This window comes from Labrus mixtus, chromosome 10, assembly GCF_963584025.1.
Source record: "Labrus mixtus chromosome 10, fLabMix1.1, whole genome shotgun sequence".
Taxonomy (NCBI): Eukaryota; Metazoa; Chordata; class Actinopteri; order Labriformes; family Labridae; genus Labrus; species Labrus mixtus.
The window spans coordinates 26,795,542-26,811,264 of NC_083621.1; the positions used below are offsets into that span (position 1 = coordinate 26,795,542).

At 43.4% G+C, this 15,723-nt stretch overlaps 3 protein-coding genes across 3 annotated transcripts in view; 2 read left to right on the top strand and 1 right to left on the bottom strand.

Moving 5' to 3' along the window:
* Window positions 1-15,723, bottom strand: part of zc4h2 (zinc finger, C4H2 domain containing) — a 185,741-nt gene that overhangs the window by 22,604 nt on the left and 147,414 nt on the right. The gene's annotated exons all lie outside the window — the stretch shown is intronic.
* Window positions 1-15,723, top strand: part of nxt2 (nuclear transport factor 2-like export factor 2) — a 176,015-nt gene that overhangs the window by 14,012 nt on the left and 146,280 nt on the right. The gene's annotated exons all lie outside the window — the stretch shown is intronic.
* Window positions 192-10,235, top strand: LOC132982444 (androgen receptor-like). Its single transcript, XM_061048945.1, has 9 exons — window positions 192-1,409; window positions 2,413-2,549; window positions 2,806-2,922; window positions 3,265-3,405; window positions 3,516-3,722; window positions 4,270-4,414; window positions 6,204-6,334; window positions 6,491-6,642; window positions 9,099-10,235. Exons 1-9 carry the CDS (start codon window positions 616-618, stop codon window positions 9,261-9,263), a joined length of 1,989 nt encoding a protein of 662 aa, XP_060904928.1. The 5' UTR covers window positions 192-615; the 3' UTR covers window positions 9,264-10,235.

A 15,723-nucleotide genomic window follows, 5' to 3' on the forward strand; every position in this document is an offset into this window, starting at 1 on the left:
TGGCTGCTAACATTGAGTGTTGCTGGGAAGCAGTGGCTTTTAGTACCATGGACTGTAAATCTTAAGGCTTTGAATTGAATATTTTCAGTGTATGTTTACATAATTGCTATAACCTACGTATTATCAAATCGCTGTTAAGTGCTTACTATTCTCGCGAGACTGGCGGCTGGATGTGCACTGAAGTAACAGCAGACGCAGCGCTGGTTCCAGTGGGTTGGTTTTCATTTTAGATCATTGACAAGTTAGTATTTAGGGTTTACGTTGAGAATGAAAACCGTCCAACACGTCCAGAGTTCAAAGTCCTTCTTTCGGGTTACTAACAAAACTTTTCAAGTGACGGCAGACAGCCTGTTGCTCCGGTGTTGTAAAAAAAAAAAGAGCTGTTACTTTATCAAAAGTTCACAGCCCTTCACCCACATAACACATCGGCGGGACGTCCCTTCCTTGTAAGAGTCTACGTAGGAGAGGGCTCTGAGTTTCCTCTCCGCGGACTCGGAGACATATGACCGGAGTTTTGCAGGGTAGGCGTTTTCTTGCTTGGAAAGTCTTGTTGTCTGAGTGCAGCCAGCGTACCGACACGACGCGCCTGTCTGCTTTAGAGGAAACTATTTCATAATGAACGATCTGTTTGATACTGCGGACCCCTGTGCGTGCCCGAGTAGTGCTGAGCTCAGTAAGGCTGTGTCAGTGTCATTGGGTTTGGATACCGTCTCTCCACCTCTCAACAACACGAATCAGTGCTCCAGCAGCGCCTTCGCAGACTTCGAGCCCGCAGAGAAAAATAGTTCCCGAGGAGTCCAGGAGTTAGGGGCGGCTCCGAGCATGAACCTAGAAGGCAGCAGGCTGCTGCTGCTGGATGAGACAAACCTGAGAGAGGACGAGGACTGCATCCAGCAGGTGAGCTGCATGGAGCTGCTCGGGTCGGGTGGAATGGACAGCGCGCACACCATGACGCGTGGCTCGATGATCTCCAGATATGTTTGCAAGGAATCAAACTTGTTTATAAACCAGCTGAATGAGATGCCCGCGCCATCTCAGGTGGAGGAGGCTCCCTTACCTTTGGAATCCTACTCTTCATACTCCACCAATCCAGATCACTACAGAGAGACAATGTGGTGCGAGTATAGCGGACGATCCGAGCCAGAGAGAGGCGAATCTGATGGACATAATTCGCTGTGTAAATACTGTAATGGTGGACAGGTCTCTTTTGGATCCAGGCATGAATGCCACTGTGTCTGGTACAACAAGGCTGAGCAGCAGGGTGGTAAAGGTGGCACCCGAGCAGCAGCGGCACACGGGTTCGGTCAAGTGGAAAGTTACCAAAGGGCGATCCCTCAAGGGCATGCCAACTTTTCCAGCATTAAAACAGAGCCTTCAGTCTGGATCAATTGCACAGATCGCACTTTCAGGTAATTAAGCTCTTTGCAAAGGTATGTTCTCACTTGCTTTCATTGGCATCAGGTCAGGAGGGAAGTCCTGAACTACCACACAGAAATAAAAGGAGAGCTGCACAGTGTCCAGTGACCACGCTTCAGTGGTTCAATGTGCCAAGCTGTACAATTGTTTGTGCATTGTTTGATTTGGTCATTTTTGTTACTGGAAACAGTGTCATGAATTTGATGCTTTATTAAATCCATCCTAATGCTTTATAGAAGCGCTGCACTTCTTCATCTCTTCATCCAGATGTCTTTGTAGAGGGCTGCAAAACATCACTGGCTTTGCTCAAAGACGTCATACATAAATCAAACGTAGTTAGCGTTATTATTGTTTAGGTGTTCATTTCAGTGACTTTATGTTGTCTAACTGTGATATCATTCTTCAGCTCCTGCAGCACCCAGCACGTGCTCTCCTTGGCCTTGGCCATGTTGTGTTTCTACGTGCAGCTTTACCGACTCAAAGTTCACCTTATCCCTAACTTTTCAGCAATGTCCTTATTTGTGCTGTGACTAACTCCACAAATATCAGTGTCGCTATAAAAACCAGAGATACAGCACCTGTTGCTCTGCGCTCGGACTGAAAAGAAAACAGTCTGTTTCCACTTTGTGATGCTTAAGGAGAGATCCTGAAATATTAAGTCCAGAGATCTTTATCACAGATTTCTGTTTAACCTTGACTTGAAATGATATAAATCAAAGCATTGATAAATCTCTTTTTATAGTTTGAATGGATTAAAGGACTCAGTTCACTGAATAACATGCAAACACAGACTCAAAAGAAAGTCCTGTCGACCTTAGTCTGATTTTTACATATCTGTTTAATTTAATTGTAGCTGTCCAGGATTTTAAAAAATGTACAAGCTGTGCCCTCATGTGAATCCTTAAACAGCTTCTCTTTGTGTGTGTGTGTGTGTGTGTGTGTGTGTGTGTGTGTGTGTGTGTGTGTGTGTGTGTGTGTGTGTGTGTGTGTGTGCAGGCATGAGGATTTGTTTCCAGGTGTGTACCTGTCCGACAGAAGAGTGTGTCAGGTGTGCGGGGATGATGCCTCAGGTTGTCACTATGGAGCAGTCACCTGTGGCAGCTGCAAAGTGTTCTTCAAGAGGGCTGCTGCAGGTGGGTACACACGCACATGCTCACACAGCACACACACACACACACACACACACACACACACTCACACAGTTTCCCATCCGCTTATTTAATTTCTTACACCCACACTCTGGCTCATGCAAACAGAGCACAGTGACCTGGCTCCATGAGGGCGAGTTATTTGTTATCAGCAAACGCCTACATGTCGTTGCTACGAGTGGAAGCTTAGGCATTGTTGAAGTCGCTCCCTCATCCCTCAGGACTTTTTGTATACCACCAGGTAAGCAGAACCACCTGTGTGCCAGCCGGAACGACTGCACCATTGACAAACTGCGTCGGAAGAACTGCGCCTCGTGCCGCTTGAAGAGATGCTTCATGTCGGGGATGAGCCTCAAAGGTGAGGAACTGAAGATGAGAGCTGAAGGAAAGAATGTGTGGAGTGTGTTTTGGAAACTGGGGTCAGGTAGTCTGCACATTCGTTGGATCAGAACCAACAATTTAGATGTTCCAGCTTAAATACAGTGTGATAAATGCATTTTTAGTAAAGGCCAAAAGAGCACTTGTGAGGAGCCCCATTTACACATTTTCACCTTAGCTTTTCTCTACTTTGTTCCAGCTGTCACTTAATGATATTATGGTATAATGATCAGACATAACAACTTGAAATGGAGCCTTCTTATCTTCCTGTTACCCTATTGCCTGTCTCGTACTTGTCTGTATTGTCTGCGGCGGATTCTAGGTCGCAGGCTAAAGGGAGCCGGACAGAGCAGAAACGGAGAGGAGGAACAGGCTCAGACTTCTTGGGGGCCTGGAGAACGAGAACGGGGCGGAAGACAAGACGTCATGTTGGAGCCTGGGAGTGTAGCTGCCAGGGCTCAGTGTGAGGATTACTGTCACTTACGCTCAAGTACAAAGTTTGCCATAGAAAATTGTGATATCATTTTCCTTTTATGCTTTCTCTTGCCATTCTTGTCTGTTTATCCTGCACAGCATCCCAGGCTTTCGCTCTAGGCATCCCTCCTACTTTGCGCTCCTGCCTCTCCCTGCTCAGTGTCTTGCAGGCCATAGAGCCGGCTGTGGTGAATGCGGGACATGACCATGCCCTGCCAGACAGCGCTGCGTCCTTGCTCACCAGCCTCAACGAGCTGGGGGAAAGACAGCTGGTTACCGTGGTGCGCTGGGCCAAGGAAATACCAGGTAAACTAGTCAGGGCCAAGGTCATACACACTGCAAACTAATCCAACCTACGTGCCGGGGATTCTGCCAAGGCTAATTTATATGACTGCTGTTTCAGGTTTTCAGGTGCAATGTTTCAACTACCGCTTGCACCTCCTGTTCAGACAAATACTGTAGAAAGGAACTTATGTTGAGCAAGGCAGTGAATGACACCGTAAAAGGCAAATCACTTATCCAAATCCAAAGTTCACAGTGATTCAGATGAGCTATAAAACTATTAAGAACAGTTGATATTAACTGCTAGCATTGGGCACAAGTTCATGCCCACAAGATAAAAAGCACTTGCAAGAATTGTATGCCAGCAACACTTCCCATTAGAGCAGCAAATACGATGCCAGTGAAACCAGTCTGTTCCAATATTAACCACTAGAGGGGGGTATGTTCACATTAAAGCCAGTGTACAGGCTGATAATGGCCAGCATTGTTTCCATGCTTTGATAGTCATGTTGTTATCAGTTATAACTCTCCACATTTATTTACTCAACATTTGATCTTGTCATGTCTCTAGGTTTCCGCGACCTTCACGTGGATGACCAGATGTCCCTGATTCAGTTGTCATGGATGGGGGTGATGGTGTTTGCTCTCGGCTGGAGGTCCTACACACTGACCAACAGCTCCATGCTGTACTTCGCTCCAGACCTGGTCTTCAACGAGTAAGTGTCTAAAAATAATCCCATTTCTCTTTACTGATTAATCTGCTGATTATTTTAAACACTGATTGATATCAATCTTTCATCTATAAAAAAAGCGGGAATAGTGGGGCGCTGGTGGCGCAGTTCTAAGAGCGTGCGCTCCATGCATCGAGGCTGTTGTCCTCCAATCAGGCGGCCCGGGTTCAAATCCGACCTTTGGCTCCTTTCCCGCATGTCATTCCCCACTCTCTCTCTCTCCCTGATTTCAGACTCTATCCACTGTCCTATCTCTCCAATAAAGGCACTGAATGCCCAAAAATAAATCTTTAAGCGTGAATAGCTCATTACTATTACTAAGAACTAATAGGTCTTCAAAGTCTTCAAATTTCATAATTTTTCGAACGTCCTGTCCTCATTAACTGTCAAATTGAGAAAGGAAAGCAACACGTCACTCATTTGATAAGATTGAGACAGCCAATGTTTGACACTTCTGTTTAAAAGATGCCTAAAAGGATTAATTGATTATGGTGAATGGTAAATGGACTTGATCTTGGGTTAGGGTTCTTTTCTAGTCTTCTGACTACTTAAAGTGCTTTTACACAACTTGGGGATAAGTGTCTTGTCCAAGGTCACATCGGACATGTGGCTGCAGGAGCTGCGGATTAAACACTCGACTTTCCGCTTGAGAGATGACTAACTCGATCAGCTGAGTCACATCCGTTATCAAAGTAGCTGTCGATGAGTTGCAGCAGCTCTTCTTGGTAAAGGCAAACTTCTGTAGAGTTCTAACATAAGAGTATGGGTCACATAAAGTTTGAAGAAGTTTGTGGTGTCTGGCACAGTCTCTTCATCAGACTAAGAAAAGTGTTTTTTTTTGGGGGGGGGGGGCCTTAACATCTCCAGTAATCATTTTGACATTTGGTTTTGTTGAACTATCGTGAGATTTTACCTGTCAGCGTGATTAGAAAGAAAGGACACGGGGGAACATGAGCTTCAGAGGAAGATTTCAGAATCACACAGTGACTGTTGTCTGCTTTTTGAGGCGAGACAGCAGACAAGTCTGTTCTGTGCTTAACGTTTCCTTTGCATCTTCTATATGCGTGGCCGCAGAGGGATCAACTCATATGATTTATTCTGATTCATCTTCAGGAAACCTTTATCAGATCTGCTTCAGCATTGGGTTCTTTCGTTTTTTTTTCTCTTGCTCTTACAAGTTTGGATTGGCAGCACAACCTCGTCTAGCCTCTGTCAAACTTTTAGTGACAGTTCAGCTCTGGTCTTTTGTCTTCACTTTGTACTTTGAAGAACTTAAACGCAGACTTTGAAAAGTAAATCACGGTACACGATGAACATAAATAGCAATTCCACAGCCTCTTATCAGTAAATTGTTTTCGGTGTTGAAGGCGGGGTGTTACTCGGAATGCCAAAGCCAGCCACAGGCTCTCAGAGAGACTCTCACTCTGCGTTTTGTGCAACATTAGCAAAACTCTCATTCGTTCTGCATTAGACCTCTGTCACTCTACTGGGCTGGCTCTGACCTGCATGGTAATAGAGACGCCTGCCCTTGTTACTGACCCTCATTTTTCTTTGCCTCTCTGTCGATCTCTTTTTTCCATTATCCATCTTACTCATATTTTCTCACCTCAACTGCTTTTTCCTCGTGCCTTCACTCTCGTTTCTGCATCCATTAATTGTCTTCCGTCTTCCTGTGAATCTCTTGTCCTTACCTCCTCTTGGCTTCCAGCCTCTCCCTCCGTCGCACCTTGTGCTCCTTCTTTTCTTCCTCACGCTGTCTCTCTTTCCCTCACAGCCAGCGGATGCAGGTGTCCAGTATGTATGAACACTGTGTGCGGATGAAGCTGCTCTCCCAGAGGTTCTGCATGCTGAAGGTCACCCAGGAAGAGTTCCTCTGCATGAAGGCTCTGGTCCTCTTCAGCATCAGTGAGTCAGCTGGGACCATGTCTGAAATAAAAGTCTGAATGTCAAACTCAGAAAGTAAAATATGACTACAATAGAGGGCGGCCGTGCCTCAGAGAATTGAACGGGATGGATAAAGTGTGTGAAAATTATTGTTGTGTTCTGGCTTTGTGGTCACAGTGCCAATGGAGGGCCTCAAGAGCCAGCGTTGTTTTGATGAACTGCGGACCTCCTACATCAAGGAGCTGGACCGCTTGGCCAGTCACCGAGGAGAGACCACCCGTACACAGAGACTGTTCCAGCTCACACAGCTGCTGGATTACCTCCAGTCGGTAATAGACACCGTTCTGCCTCCCGTATAAAAACATGCAATTTATTACAGAAATGTGTAAGTGTCACAGAAGCTACTGGAGCGGCAAATAATAGAGATCACAGTTTGCTTTCCCAGGGAACCAAACATTATGTTTGCCTTGCAAAAATCTCAACCTACTCAGAAAGTAGTCGTAATCAAGATGTGTTTAATTAACTCCTTCAATTAAGGCTTTAAGTTTTGACATTTAGAATCCAAGCATCAGTCTCCTTCAGTAAGGTCACAGACAGACTATGTTCATAAATGATAACCAGGATTAAACCCCCCGCACATCAGCTAAGGTTAAGCATGCACTAAAGGGTCGTTTGTATCCAGTTTGATCTCTTCTGTATGTGAGAGAGAAAATAAATGTAAGCGTCACCCTCTAGTGGTCTCCTGCATCATGACAGATGATTGTAAAGCCTCATAGGGAGTTGACACATATTGTCAGTGATGCAAAGAAAGCCCCCAATATCCAGTGTCAGTCGGCATCATTATCTGCAGACTGCATGTCCAGTCTAACTTACTGTATGGACAGGAAACACAGCAGAAGGAGTGTTTCAGTAAATACTACTGAGCAACATCAGACATGCATCTAAAAGTGCCTCATGTTTTTTTTCCTTGCAGCTTCCACACACATGAATGTAACAATCCCTCCTTCATTTTGTTTGACTTTTCTCTGTAGAGATTTAGAACCCATTCACCCCCCCTAAGAATAATCATGGGAAAATAAAAGCTAGCAGAGAAAAAACTTTGATCTACCATGTAAATAAGTTTCACTTGTGTTTATTTTATTGGCTAACATCAGTTAGTTATGGATGGTTGACCATCTCTGCAGCCAGTTAACCCCATCGTTTCCAAACCACTGGTCCTGTGACGTCAAGCCTTGCAGCACAAAGGCCGTCACTGTTTTGTAGCCATGGCAACACATTGAGTTGAACATAAAAAGTTTTACATAAAACAGGGTTGGTGTTACCCAATGATCTTAAATAGGCGTTTATCGGACAGCAGGAACTTCTTCATAGCTCGAGGAACTGTTAGAAACCCTCCTTCTTTTTTATTGATCCTGCACCACAGGAACTATGAATTATTTGAGTGTTGAGATCCCCGTCAAGAGGAACCTGTTCAGCTCCTGCTTCAGAGTAGGAAAAATGGTGGTGCGAATGCAGGCAGAAAAAAAGTTCCCATAATGTGTAGTTTGTAGGGAACTCCCTAGTGGAAAGTTCTTCTTTAAAATGTCCCCAGAACGGTCTAATACTATTAAACTTTATGTGTAGAAAACTATGAAAGAAATACTTAATAAGTTAATATTTAAGATGTGGTCAGATATGTTTTATCTTAACGTATATATCATTTTTCAGCATTTTCTTTAAATAATTTAAACAACTGTCTTTGAAAACTTAAACTTTGTTTTCAAGCAGAACGTTTTAAGTGTTGGCCCAAAATTGTTTATTCTGTATAGAAATGACATATGAAACATATCAAAGGTCAAAGGTATTGAAGTTGGTGTTGTTTGCTGATGACAACTACATGTACAGATTGATGAAAAATGAAAGGCTTACAATCAGAGTATAATATCATCTATGGTCTCAATCCTATTTAATCAGCCTCTTGCTTTCAGTTGAGATTAATTAAATCGTCAAAACCTGAAATAAAGTTCCTTTTGAGAGCATCCTTTTAATCTGAACAGCGTCCACACATGCCTGTCTGTACTGTGAACCTTTTAGTCTGGAGTTTTTTCATCAGGATTTTCAAAGGCGTCAGATGCTGTTATCTGTAACACTTAACTGACTCCACTTGTTTTTGTAAAGATAAGGACAATAGGTAAACATTTATCTGTGTTATATGACTGAAGATTCTCTGCATTCATGTGACCACTAGAGGGAGTAGTTCAGCTGCGTTTGCTCCTTAAAACAAGTAGAACTTGAATTCGTATTGATTAAAAATCAATTAGATGTCCAAGAAAAACAAAAAGAATCCTGAGTGTGTTTGGGACGTTAGCAGAGGAGGCAGCACTGCAGCAGATTCCCCCCTCCAGTCTTGCACCATGGATTTAACCCTGAAGGCCCAGCTTTGTCTGAGTCCCCCTCACACCTCAGATCTTCTAATACTTTATGAGTTAGAGGGCAGCATGGGATTGCTTTGCAAGGCCCGTAAGGCAGAAAACCCTGAGTTGATCAAGACATTGCCGTTCAGACCCCTTCGGCTTTATCCTGTCTGGGGAGCTTAGAGCGCCACAATGAGTGTCATCATTTTAAATCACCCCTTAAAGCTTGTGTCAAGAGACAGGCCTCACTGTCATTTGTTATTTTTTGCTTTCATCTGCAGGCTTTGTTCTCTTTTTTTTCAATGCGATACACATTTAAGTGTGTCGTCTTTGTTACCTGTGACCTCTGTGTGACCTCTGCCTCTCTCTCTCTCTCTCTCTTTTATTCTCAGATTGTAAGGAAGTTACACCAGTTCACCTATGATCTGTTCATCCAAGCCCAGTCCCTGCAGACACGCGTCAACTTCCCCGAGATGATCTCAGAGATTGTGAGCGTTCACGTGCCCAAGATCCTCTCGGGCATGGTCAGGCCCATCCTTTTCCACAATACGGCCTAGAGAGGAGTTTGGGTGATTGTCCTTTTATTGTCACTTGAGCTCTGGTGCCCAATCCTTTGGCCGTTTGCTGTTAAGCTAAAATGGCTGGAAAGGCTTTATGCTTTTTACGAGTTGAATTAAGTAAAAGCCCCTTTTTGTTTTTGACCTACAGGGTAATGGGGGGCTCTTTGAGGGGAAATTCTACACAGGGCATACAGCTCATTCTTCCAGTCCGTTGTATTCTTATTGCATCTTATCTGTTCTTCGTAATACCTGTAATCTGTATCACACACATCAATGCTTCTGATTAAGAACACTTAAGCGCATGCATTCCTCCACATGAGCCATTGACTGTCAACCAGCTGATATGTAGACCTCTTCATTTCACAGGGAGAACTTAGTGAGGGAAACAGGTTTTTCAGAGATCACACGATCACATCATAGCTCATCTGCATGTGTTGATTGACAGTTAATATACCGTTATGGAATGCATGCTAAGACGTTGTCTCGCCTGCAGGCGACTTAAACTGATTTGTGAACGCTGTTATCGTCCATTAAAAAATAACACTTGGCTTATAGTTTGAACCGTCAACAACAACAAAAAAATACACTTTTAAAAATGTGAGTGGCTTCAGATGCAAAATGAGATTGTATATTTATGAATAGTGTGATGACAAGAGGGCACAGACACTGTAGAAAATATTTGGACAATAAGAAAAAAAAACAACATGGGGATGATTTTTTTTTTTTACTTTGCTTGTTTCTGAGTGTTAAATCTTCTTCAAGAGTAATTTTCCTGAGCTGACATTTCATACCGTGTAACTTTTCTACTGTTTCTTAAAGTCTTCTTTGAAAGTGTGCTGTTGTGTATCATCACGTGTTATATTGTGGCTTTCTGACAACTTTGCTCGATGCTGAAGGCCCGGCCAACTTTTTGCCAATTTGTGTCAATGTTGTCGTCTTAACATGTGATTAAAGTGACGCATGAGTGTGTATCTGTGTGATGGTAATGTGGGCCGAGTGAAAGGGCAATCACAGTGTTGCGTCACAGCACACATATAAGTAGTTTGGTATCGCGTTTAAGTGCATGCTAATGAAAACACAGTCATGTTCCTGTTCTTTTTCTTTTTCCATTCATTTCAGTCTGCAATGCAGTCGAGTGGACAGACATGCTTTAGAAAACAGCAGACGGACAAGGCTTTTCTGCCGCTGCATTACCCACCCTGAGGATAATCTCAGTCTCCACCCAGCCAGGTAATAGATCTCAGCAGGAAAGCAGAACATATCACGCAGTCAAAGCAGGAGGCCCGGCTGATTTATTTCCTCTTATTTCCAACATGTCTGCTCATCTGACATTACACATCGCTACCTGTGATTTACTACCACCTAGTGGCGGCTTTCGGGTCTGCATCAGTAATCTGAAACTCAGCAACAGTGTTGTGGTGTTGGTAGGACAGCATCTGCTGGATCCATTGACATTTGCTCCGTAATGTAATTGGACATGGATTTAGTCCGTGTTTGAAAAAGGTTGCCGTTTAATTGTCACAGTCACGAGTTGAAGGAAGTCAAAGCATTTAAAGGGAAGCGAAAACAAAGAGCATTATATATTTTAAAAAAGTTTGATTTAGGGTTAAATAATAAAATAATAATAAAGTTCATTTCTAAAGCACTTATCAAAACCAACATCACAAAGTGCTTTAAGGAATATAAAAAAAACAGTCAAATACACAACAATAAAATCTTATTAAAAGCATGAAAAGTAAAAACAACAAAGCAGCAATTATCCAATGAACAGAGAAAAGACAAACAACCGAGACAAAGATTGGCTAAAGTTAACAGTAAAACAAATTAAACATCATGGATGAAACAAGGATTATAAGAAGGCATTGTGATAAAAATGTGTTTTTAAAAGTGATTTTTTTTTGTTAAAGGTGGAAATGTTGAAAGGTCATAGATGAAGTAAAAGCTTTGTATCGTGAGAAAACTATTTTTTAATCTTTATCAAACTTGAATTGAAAGTTTATTTGTAGAAGGGCACAGATTTCAGGCAAAATAAGTTCAACCGTTCAACAATATTTTTCTGATGTCGACAGGCCCAGAAAGAAATGACATATCTTTCAGAGGTGGTTTATTTTTACAATCTGCATTTAAAAGGCTGAACTGTAAAAAGCAGTCTGTCTGGGTAACCTCCACCACCATTTTAAGCACCGTTTCCTGAGCAACCTCTTTCAACAAGTATTTGTCCCTCTCATAAATGAATTGGAGCTGAACGAGGTTGGGATTGAAAGACATGCTGAAATATCACTTATTTCTAAATATATTCTCTGCTACACATGCCCCTGTGGCTTCCCTAAAAAGGAATGGCGTCTTGTAGGTTTGCAATGATCAAAAATGTATGTGTTGTTGTCGGCATTTGAACTTAGTTTGGATTCCATTTGATTTCTTGTGTTTCTCCGAGTCTGCTCTGCATCAATATTACATGCCTACTCTAGCAGAAGAGGGATTTTTCCTGTTGGGTAAGGAGAACCGCAGAAAGCACAAACACACTCAAGCCGCAAAACAACAAAAAGTTTTAAGCGTTTCCTCATGTGGAGATATGGGAAAGATTAACGCGAGGGAGGAGTATGGACATGAAAGTTTTCTTTAAATGTGAGAAGATGACACAGAAGAAGAGAGAAGAAGAGATTGTTAAAACATGTCGCTAGAGTAACCAAAAACCCACAATACCAATCTCACACAGTACCTTCTCCTTCTATAAAACTCCATCAATGATGTCTTTTACACCAGGTTACTGCAACTCATGGCTACAGTGACCGGGAAACAATTAGATGCTGGAGGTGGTAAGAAGACACCTCTGAATGGGTTGTTTCCGTGGCCTATCTAATGGAGGGCGATTCTTACCCAAGCACCAGTCCATTAACAACCAATTAACTTCCTATTAATATTTTACCAGACAGGGCCTCTCATCCTGACGTGTTTTAAGGAGCTTTTCCCAGGAGTGTTTGAACATGAGCAGCTTTTAGCGCAGCATAAAGAGGCCTGTGTAATGGGCTGAAGGAGGAGGAGTGGCAACCTGATATCACTGAGAGCATGAGGAGGGGAGCGAGGACAGGAGACAGACTTCTGCAGCTGGCCTGCTCCGCGCTGAGCCAAGCCCGAGTCCTTCCAAACACACACACACAGTGTGACTGCAGCGTTAGGAAATCCACGGCTTTTATAGCTACGACACAAGATCAGACATGAGTAACGACCTTGTGCCATGCATGGAGTGTAATTGTGTTTTGATAGTGGAGGATGCTCGAAATTGCTGCTGGGCAGCAGTTTTTCCACTGGGTCCTCCTCATCCTCCTGGAGCACACCATGAAATAAGTCTTAAAACAAGACAAGCCAACTCGTTTCTGAACTAGTTTTTTTTTGCTGCGTAAGGTTGGTTTGGCTGGATGTTTTAAAACTAGTTCAGGGAAACTCCCTGCCTTGAGACAAAAAGGAAGAAATAGAGAGCGAGAGAGCGAGAGAGAGAGGCCATTATGACTATAGCCTGAGGCTACTCCCAACGGATAAGGCATTTGTCTTCACTTGAAAGTATGATTTATTTTTCCTCCAGTCAGAAGGGTTATGTTTGTCGCCGCAGTCTGGAAGGACTTTTGGAAATAGCTGCAGAGGCACAAATGGGAGAACGAGAATGTTCACCAGGTTTTCTAATGCAGCCTTCATGGTTTTGCAAAGACTTCCTTTCTATGGTTACCGTGTTGGAGATCACTTTCAGTCTTCATTAACTTTAGTTAATCATACTGAACCTTGCGTCCAATTTATCAGCAGGAGCATGTGTGTGTGTGTGTTGATGATTAAGAGAAAAAGGGGAATGTGGGGAGGGGGGGGGAAGATGTGGTTGTATCAGGTTCCCTCCACTGGGTGTAGATGTGGTCTTAGATTTCTCTCTGGGCTGCTGATTAACCGTGTGTGCGTGTGTGTGTGGTTGTGTGTGCGCGTGTGGTTGTGTGTGTGTGTGTGAGAGAGAGAGAGAGAGAGAGCTGGGAGTGCACTGAGGAGGAGAGGAACTTCAGCTTTAATTTCCCCCAGCTCCAGATATTACACCCCCGCGCTCTCTGTTTTTATTGGAACAGAGACCAAAAAACACCAAGTGTTTATGATGCATTAAAACACGGTGGGGAACCCAAGTGTGGAATTGTAAATCTATACATTTGGCTCTGTCTCTCGGACGCAGAATTAATTCTTTTATAGAGGATTCCGTTTGTTTTATGAAGACTGATGATTGTAACGCACCATGAAATCGTGTTTATCATCTTGATATGGAGGACGCAGGCTGGAGAGAGAGAGAGAGAGGGTTTTCTTCGTCTAGGGGGGAAAGAGAGGGAAATGGAGGCAGGACTTATGAAAAAAAAAAATGTAGAGGGGCACATGGGAGGAGGAGGAGGAGTCACTGAGTTTTTTTGGGTTGAAGCACAGAAGGAAGGAATTATTCTGCATTACCCTAATGACCATTTGAACAAACGGATGGGTGAGGAGACCACATTACATTCTATTAACTCGGCTTTTGTTGTCAGTGAACTGTTAATGATGTTCAAAGGGAGCTGTGCAGCGCTCTCCTGGACAATGCATGCTCTGTGCTTCTAATTATTCTCAGGAAAGTGCTGACAGCCTTTATACCTGGAGACACATTAGCCGCCTCTAATTAGAGTAAATATTCTTCTGCTATAATACTGGTATAGCCTCACCGATCCAACAACGATTAGTGCCTTGTTTTGTTTTTTTCTGCAGGGCTGCTTATGCATTCCCAGCCTTTCTCTGCCTCTCATTCTCCTTCTGTTTTTCTGTCTTGATCATTGCCTTTCGCCTCTTCCTCGCTCTTTTCTTCTCTGCACTCAATTTACTTTCTCTCCTTCCTCCCTTCTCTCCCCCCCTTTTTTTTTTTTCCTGCAGAAATGGAGCACCACTAGCTGTGACAGAATCACAGTGGCTGCCTATGCTCCAGCCATCTCCCAAGTTCATTATATCAGTACACAGTGTCCATGCCCTCCACCCCTCGTAGCTCCTGTGTCCCAGCCAAACGCAATGTGACAGCGCCGCCACAGCCCTCATTTACAGCCATCACAGGACAGATTTCCCCTTCCAAGGCTCCCCCCGTCTGCAGCCTGATAGATGGCACCCCTGCTTTTTCCTGCGCGTGCAAGTGAACGCGCTGTTACTTTGTGTGTGTCCGTGCAAATGTGTGTTCATTCCTGCCCTCCATTCATCTATGTCTGCATGTGTGCAGCCGGCCTGAGCTGTTTTCCTCTGTCAGTACTGATCCCTAAAACAATGTATTATGATATTACTGTGCTTTGTTTACACTCACTCACACACTGTTTGTTATATTTAATGTACTCTGCATACATCGTGGAGATTTTCTCCTTATCCTCCCAGAGTGCTGCTCTACTTTTTAAGTGTATGGTTTGTGTAAGTCCTTCCATTTCTGCCGTGTGCTTATTGGAGCACCCTTGGGGCAGTGCACATCTGAAGTTCAGGAAATGCTGCAGCACACACTTTCTGATATCTTGTCTCTCTTCTTCTCTAAATCGTGGAGTCGTAGCCTCAGGGCGTCGGTTCTGTGTCATGCAGGGAAGGTCGAAACAGATACACACACACACACACACACACACACACACACACACACACACACACACTTGCACACATACCGCACAAACTCATAGATTTCAAATATCTCTATCAACCCTCAGAGGATCGGATTGTTTTACGGGAAATCATGTCACGGGTCAAATGATTGAATTATTAATGCGAGTGCTGTGCAAAAACAATCGGCCCTTGTCTATTGTGATTCCAACGTGATATTCACAGGCCCCTCTCAGCCCAACTTGATGCTACTATGTTACAATCCAAATCCAATAATGCAGACTCTGCAAAAAGAAAGCCCCCCCACTCCTCTCCTCTATTGTTTCAGTGAGTCAAAGAGTGTCTGTTGCCTTCAGAGTGGAGTGTATAACCCAGTCTGTAAAAACCATATTGACTGACTAGGCCACATTTCCAAGGACAAGGAGATGCATTTTCATCAAACAGTCATGCTGAAGTAATTCACAATCATGGGGCTCCTTCACAATACACTGATCTATGGAAACACTGTGTTTTCATATGCATATACATGTGTCTACTTATCTGTGTGTGTGTGTGTGTGTGTGTGTGTGTGTGTGTGTGTGTGTGTGTGTGTGTGTGTGTGTAATCTGGCTCTTTTTACACTACTGTAATCTTAATTTCTTTTGTACAGTGCCAAATATGGATTTTCTTCCCGAGCGCAGCCAGAAAATCCTCCAAGCACATCTTAGGCACATTCATGATTCACATTATGGAAATTAAAGCAGACAATCCAGCTTTTTCACATTTGCATATGTAAAGAACCACACTCAGAGAGGTACAAGTGTTTTAACCTTATTTCACAACGCAGCGGATTCAATTGGGCGTAATGCGC